Source organism: Xyrauchen texanus, chromosome 22 (genome assembly GCF_025860055.1).
Source record: "Xyrauchen texanus isolate HMW12.3.18 chromosome 22, RBS_HiC_50CHRs, whole genome shotgun sequence".
NCBI lineage: Eukaryota > Metazoa > Chordata > Actinopteri > Cypriniformes > Catostomidae > Xyrauchen > Xyrauchen texanus.
The window spans coordinates 1,868,339-1,875,561 of record NC_068297.1 but is presented as its reverse complement, the minus strand read 5'-3'; the positions used below and the strand labels follow the sequence as shown (position 1 = coordinate 1,875,561).

Sequence of the window (7,223 nt, the reverse complement as noted above, 5' to 3'; positions counted from 1 at the left end):
TAAACAATGTCTGCTTTTTTTAAAGAGGCTATTCCATGTGGATTTGAAAATGCTGTAGTTAACACACTGTCCCCTGCTGGATTACTTCAAACCGCTCCACCTGTTTGTTGTGTGCTCATCAATATTTCAGCTTCTCACTCAATGGAAAGACTGTTGCTGATGCAACTTGTGCAGATTTGAGACATGGACTACAAGAGTAACTCAAACCATATTTCAACACAATGCATACAATTCATTTAATGCATATTAACACTTCCAAAGCAGGTCAAGTCAGCAAATAAAAAAACAATCCATATGTACGACACCCTACACAGAATTTGAGTTTTAAAATGAATGGAGCTGTTCAGCAGTGACGTCTATTTCTAAGTGAACCCGGAAGGCTAATTCCCCATGGGGTACCTTAAGAGTGTCCTTTGGGCTTTTTTATAATTGGGGTTTCACATCTGAGCGACTTAGTTTTTGGTGGTGGTCTCACACCTCACTTTACTAGGCTTTGTCTGAGACTCCTTTTTTTAGAAATGTAAACTCTTTGAAGATCCTCATTAAATGTACATGCACGCTTCCTTGACATTTTTCCAGCTGCAATTTCGTCTGTGTGCCCAAAATTGACTCTTCCAGCTGTTCACTAACTGGACGTCTATTGATAGTGGATTGTGATTGGATAGTTTAATCCAGTCATGTATTTCAAAATAACACAGTGTGATTTTATTGGTTTTACAAGCCGTATCCTTGGCAACCTTTGATTAGAATACTCACGTGACTGAGAAAGCCGCATGGGCACTAGAGACATTTTAGGAGAGGGGAAATATGAGAAAACATGACTTTATTTCAGAATAAGACAGGACTTTAGAAAAAGTGCTTGGATACTGGACTGTCCCGCAATGTCTGGTCACCCTATATATAAATTATAAAAAGTTTCACATATCTGCCTTTAAACCCTCCAAAGATTGACCCCACTGACCCCACTTTTTTTGATTGAGCTTAACTTGTATTGAACCCGGAACATTCCTTTAACTCCGGCACATCTGGGCTGATTGATTCGACCAGAATCAGCAAGTGAGTAAACAGGTATCCAGCCTGCGGACAGGAGACGGCCGAGTGTATTTTGCTCCCTGGCAGTGCTGGACTGGTAATCTGGCATACCGGGCATTTTCGCGGTGGGCCGACGCACTTTGGCATCGGGAGAACCGAGCGGGCCTAATGGGCCGTGATAAGCTACAATGAGCCACAGCGTTATGCAGAATGGACCACAAGACGGTGCTGTGAAATGCAGAAAAAGACAGTGAACAGCCCCCCCCAAGCTTTTGGGCCAGATGCTATGCCTTAATGTTCTTCTGGGTTAGCAGTGGTTTTCTCCTCGCCACTCTTCCATGGTTGCCATTTTTGGAGAGTGTCTTTCTGATAGAGTTGTCATGAACAGCGCTCTTGGAGGAATTTTGGAAGGTCGGCCACTTCTGGGACGGTTCACTACTGTGCCAAGTGTTCTCCATTTGGAGATAATGAATCTCACTGGGATTATTTGGGGTCCCAGAGCCTTTGAAATAGCTTTGTAACTCTTCCTAGACTGATGTATTAAATTCACCTATTCCCTGATCATTTCTGGAATTTCTTTCGACCTTGGCATAGTGTGCTGCTGGGTGAGACCTTTTAGCCATCTTCATGCAGCTGAAAAAGTTGTATTTAGGTGTTGATGTGATTGAACAGGGTTGGCAGTAATCAGGACTGTGTGTGTCTAGTCCAGCTGAACCCCATTATGAATAGAGTTTCACAGATTTGGGGATTTAGTAACTAAGGGGGCAAATAGTTTTTTCCCGGAATTATACATGGCAACTTTGACCGATCTGGAACGTTTTTGTAAAGTAGAGTTAATATACTCGTATCCAAACAGACTGAGTGCTGTAATAAAATCAACGGGGGCTTCAACTCAGTATTAGTTCAGGGATGTGAACTCTTATTTATTTAGGTTATTCTACATTTTTTATTTTAATTGTGTCACTTTGGTTTTCAGTAGCATTGCATAGGTTGACATTTTTAAATTAAAAGGTGCAAAAATTCTGATAAGATTTATCTTTTGTTTTTTACATCACAAAAACCTGCTGTTTTAACAGGGGTGTGCAGACTTTTTATATCCACTGTATCTGAAAATAGTTTTCAATGCAATTTTAAGGAAACAAATGATTGGTCAAAGTTGCATTGCATATATCTTAACTTAATTATGACTAGTCAGATATGCACAATATAGAGTAGATTGCATTTAGCATTTGAAGGAAGAGATGATGATTATATCAGCTGTTAAACAGAGTTTTCCAGCAAGAGATTACTGCCAGTCCTGTTCTCTCTATTGTAAGTTAAATGCGTCAGATTATGGAGACGCTCACCCTTTGTCTTTAATGGCTCTTTGAACCCCAGCCCCAGTCGTTGAATAGTGAGGCTGATTGGATTAGCATCTATGCGTTTGAATAGTTATGCTGATTGAATTAGGGTTGGTAACACTCTAGAGTCTAGGGCAAGGTCGTCACCTAGGTGCTTTGTCTCCATTTCTAAGCACTGCCCTCTAAAGGTATATAAACTACAATGTAAAGTTCCCTTGCTCAGATTTGATGACTGCAGCTACCGACAGCTCGTGTTCTCAAAGAATCCTACTGAAGATACAACCAAGTCTCCTGGTCTTCGCTTCTGATTTTCCAACGCAACAGTACATTGGGTTATTCTGAAACAATGTATCGGTTCATTTCCATGACAGTGATTTCCCTGCTAGTTATTTTGGGGCCCCATGTCAGCATCCAGTCTTCATTGGGACGTCACGAGCGGAGCATCACCAGGTCATACATATCAGTGATGACAGTGTCCAATGGAATGCACTGGGGGTCTTGGGGACAGGAGGAAATGTGTCCAACCGGAACATATGCCGCAGGGTTTAGCCTTAAGGTATCATATTTGTAATGTGGTTCTAGATCATTTTGCATGTTTAAACCCCTGTAGGGGTGGTCCATGAAATGTAGAGATTGCATATTCAATTGTTGGTCAAGAAGACGGTGAAAAGTCACTATGGACTGGCTTCCAGCAAGCTCTACAAGATTGCTAGTGGTTCTAAAGTACAGAATTGTCTTGAAGTATACTACATGTGTTTAATGTTTTTCTGAAGGTGGAAGGAACTCAGGGCGATGGAGATGACACCGCACTCAATGGAATTCGTCTTCACTGCATTGACCCGTCCAGAAACTCGGAATATAGTCATAAGCACTACTCAACTGTACAGTCAGAAGTAGGAAGGTAATGGTTTTGGTTTTTTTTTCATTGGAGTCATTGAGGTTTGACTTGAAGCATAACCAAGTTAAAACATGAGGAGAGGAGCAGCCTCCTGTTCCAAGAAGTTTGAACTGAATTTTTTTTTATGAAAATTGTCTTTTTTCAGCTGGGGAACATGGACAAATATAAAATGGTGCTCATCTGGATTCTTGAAAACATTTCAGTTGAGAGTAGAACAGTCCCAAGGAAAGGGGGATGATACAGCCGCAAACAATATCAGGTCAGTACAATTAAGCACAAGCTCTTGATCTCATCCTAATCTCGTCTTCTTAAAGCTTAATTGACAGCATCTGTGGTATAATGCTGATTACAACACAAATGTATTTTGACTTGCACCTCCATTTCTATAAAAAAAAAATCTCACACCTGTTTTACACTGAGGCACTTACAATGGAAGTCAATTTCAACATTTTTATAACCTTTTGACATCCTTATTTGTTAATATCCGGCATCCTAGCGTTTTGATGTCCAAGTGCAAAATGCACCAACTTTGATGCATGTGCCTTTTACCCCATTTTTGCACCACTGTTTACGAGGCTAACTTCAAACGGATGCACACTTCTGGTTTGTCATTTTTGGGAGGCTTGCTCTGAAAATCTGACCCAACTGATTACACACCTTCGGTGCTTGGCCCCAAATGAGGGTTACCTGTCACTAATATCAAGTGATCTAGTCAAATTTCATGGCATTTTTCAGCCAGGTCTCCTAAGCAACCAAATTGGCCCGGTTGCTAGGGAGGGTAGAGTCACATGGGGTAACCTCCTCGTGGTGGTGATTAGTGGTTCTCACTCTCAATGGGGCGTGTGGTGAGTTGTGTGTGGATCGTGGAGAGTAGCATGAATCTCCACGTGCTGCGAGTCACGTGATAAGATGTGCGGAGTGTTTTTGCTTTAAGTGTTTTTATCCGTGTACACCCCAGTGAATGTTAGTTTAAATCTTGTTGTATCTGCATTTTCAGATTCACATGCAGTAACAGCGGGGAAATACTGGATGGGAGCGGCTTGATGTGGGGCGACTGGAGCGACTGGAGCTACACGTGTCAAGGAAAAGGAATCTGCGGCATCAAGACGAGAATTGAGTTGCCACAGGGCAGCGGAGATGACACGTCTCTCAATGACGTGACGATGTACTGCTGCACCTAAAAATTACATTCTGTTAAATTACATCCATGAAAAATACCATTTGAGCTACAGAAAAGTTTAATTTGAGTTACATTGTGTAGTTTCTGTGCCACCCGAATGGAACTGCAAAAATAAAAGTTGTTTTTAAACACCTTCTGTCTGCCATTGTTCATACAAACAGGTAGACCCACCATTGGTCGAGCGAGACCATGTTGTAATGTTGGGTTGTGCGGGTCCCTCCAGGCCCGGATCTAGAAATCTCACATTGGGGGGGCAATAACAAATGATGAAGGGGCCCTGGTGAAAAGAAAATATGCTTAGTAGCCTATACTTGAAACCAGACTAATTATCAGTATGCTTCCAAGTGTGTTAATGATTAGTTAACTTGAAGTGTGCTATTTTGGAACAACTCATTTTCTACTAAGTATATTTTAGTTTAATTACATTTTAGTAAAGCATAACTTTAAATGTATTGAGTGTACTATTGTGGGATTAACTGGAACAACTTCAAGTATACTTTAAGTATATGGCTGTGCAGGGTAATTACATGCTTGATTAGTGATATTTAAGTGTACTTTATTTGTGTTACAAGTACATTACAAATTAATTGCGAGCGTATTCAAAACAAACAAGCAATATACCATAAGTGTATTATTATATTTGAGTAAAAATATATGCTCAGTAACACCTTTGGCTTATTCCAAATCCTACAAATTGCACACTTTGTCTTCAATAACAAACTGTTAGCATTACTTAGCTATACTTTGTACAATATACTTTAAACATTACATCATCTTACACAAGACAGTACTTTAAATGTGTTCCTTGCATACTTAAGCTGAATTTCTTGAGGGACTTTTTTACCCAATGATGAATGCACTTGTTTTCAAGGCCATTACAATAAATAACATATAACTTCAATAACAAACAGTGTTTATTTAAATCTCACGTGGTTTTATAATTGTAAAACATAACAAAATGTACCAACTGTAACTCCCTCCAATGACAGACATGAGGTAGGAGGTCATGGTTAAAATACCTTGTAGGCTGCCTGCCTTTATTTTTCTCCTCGTCTTCTTTCTTCTAGGTTTGTCTGCTAACATGTTTATTACTTTGTGCAGCTCTCGCTGATGTATTTTCTGTCGTCATTTTTGGCGCTTCGCTCAACAGGTGTTTTCTTAATTAGTTCCGCGCGGAACACGAGCACCGCAATGAATAGTTCCGCCTCCAAACTACTGTTACTATAGGTATCAATAAATAGCAGGATAAACAGCTAGAATTTAAACCGCCGATGGGAGGCAGTTACACCAACCAATTTTAAATTAAAAGAACGCTGAAACAAAAATAAATTAATTCATTAATTTCGGAACAGCTGCCACATACAAACAACGCATTGTTATGTTTTCTTGCTGAAATGCTAATTTTTACACTCGCGCCTGATGGCCACTCGCCTAAAATATATTTTTAAGTAAATTGCAAATAAATACACTTTTAAAAAATAATCAGAATTTTTCACTTCAAGTATATTTTTAGATAATATACTAAAGTACAATTATTTTAAAGTGTGTTAAATGTTGTATTGTGAAAATTGGTAAACATGTGATGCTAATATACTTTAAATATAGTAAATTTTTGGTCAGTATATTTGCAAAATACAATTAAAAAGAGAATATATTTCAAATACAATAAAGTATAGTTTTTTTCACTAGGGGGCATTGAGCAGGGGGGAGTGGTTGGTAACGCCAGTGTTTTTGATGTTGTTGTTTTGAGTGTGTTTCCGGCGCATTTGGTTGGCACCATAACGCCAACTGCTTCACTTGCGCATGGGGTGCATTTGGATCATTTGGGGGGGCAAAGCCCACCCCAGCACTCCCTTAGATCCAGCATTGGGTCCCTCAAACAAACTGCCATTTTTATAGCACTTAAAGTGGTCTCTGCATATTAAGCTGAGCTTGAATATTTAAAGATTTTCACACTTGCATTTAGCTGAGCAAAGGTTCCAGTTTATCATCAGGTTAAATATATTTTAAATTCTTTAGAGCCTTTTTTAGCTGCTTTTGAATGACTGCTGATGTTTTCAAATACCACAAATGCCCCTGTCATGTAGTATTGTCATTAAAGAGTATTGTCTGGATTCCAACCTCAACAATATAATGCAACATTCATGCTGTATCAACTCTCATCCAGCTACACCTTCTCAGATAAATAAACCACTTCTGAACTCTAGTGGATAAACTGGGAAATTGTTACACTTACATATTTGTTTAAAAGCCATAATGTACTTTAAAAGCCCGTCTGTTAATGTAGAGCCATTAATGAAATTAATAATTCATCGTTTGAGTTTGCCAATTAGAGTTAGTGACCAACATTGGTCATGCAACACTTAAAAATGTCTACTTTTATTAAGCAAAACGTTGCACACTAATCTGTTTGTTAGGTTTGAAATGGTAAAACAACGGATAAAGAAAAGCTCCAGCTTCATTGGTCGCTTGCTTCAATATTTTGTTATACAATGACATTCAGACATTTGTAAGTGTCCAAATGCTTGTTGGTGCCGCTGTACAGTATCTTCATTTGATCAGCTAAACATGAATGTCTCTATCAAGACAGTGATTTAAATGCAAACAAGCCGAAAATTGGCATATCTGCATTTACAAAGGCATAATGCATGCATTGACCCATTTTTATTCATGCACATTTTCGATAAAGTCTAATTCAACACGTAAGTGTAAAACTTGCCATCAAGAAAGTACATTTCATGTTCATTTTAAAGCATTTCACAGCAGTGTGCAA

General features: G+C 39.0%; 1 protein-coding gene across 1 annotated transcript; it reads left to right on the top strand.

The window, feature by feature from the left end:
• Positions 1-2,586: 2,586 nt before the first annotated feature.
• LOC127662282 (vitelline membrane outer layer protein 1-like) lies at positions 2,587-4,451 on the top strand. The gene is made up of 4 exons (XM_052153412.1): positions 2,587-2,928; positions 3,146-3,273; positions 3,416-3,529; positions 4,268-4,451. The coding sequence occupies exons 1-4, from the start codon at positions 2,719-2,721 to the stop codon at positions 4,449-4,451; spliced, it is 636 nt and encodes a 211-aa protein (XP_052009372.1). The 5' UTR covers positions 2,587-2,718.
• Positions 4,452-7,223: the final 2,772 nt, after the last annotated feature.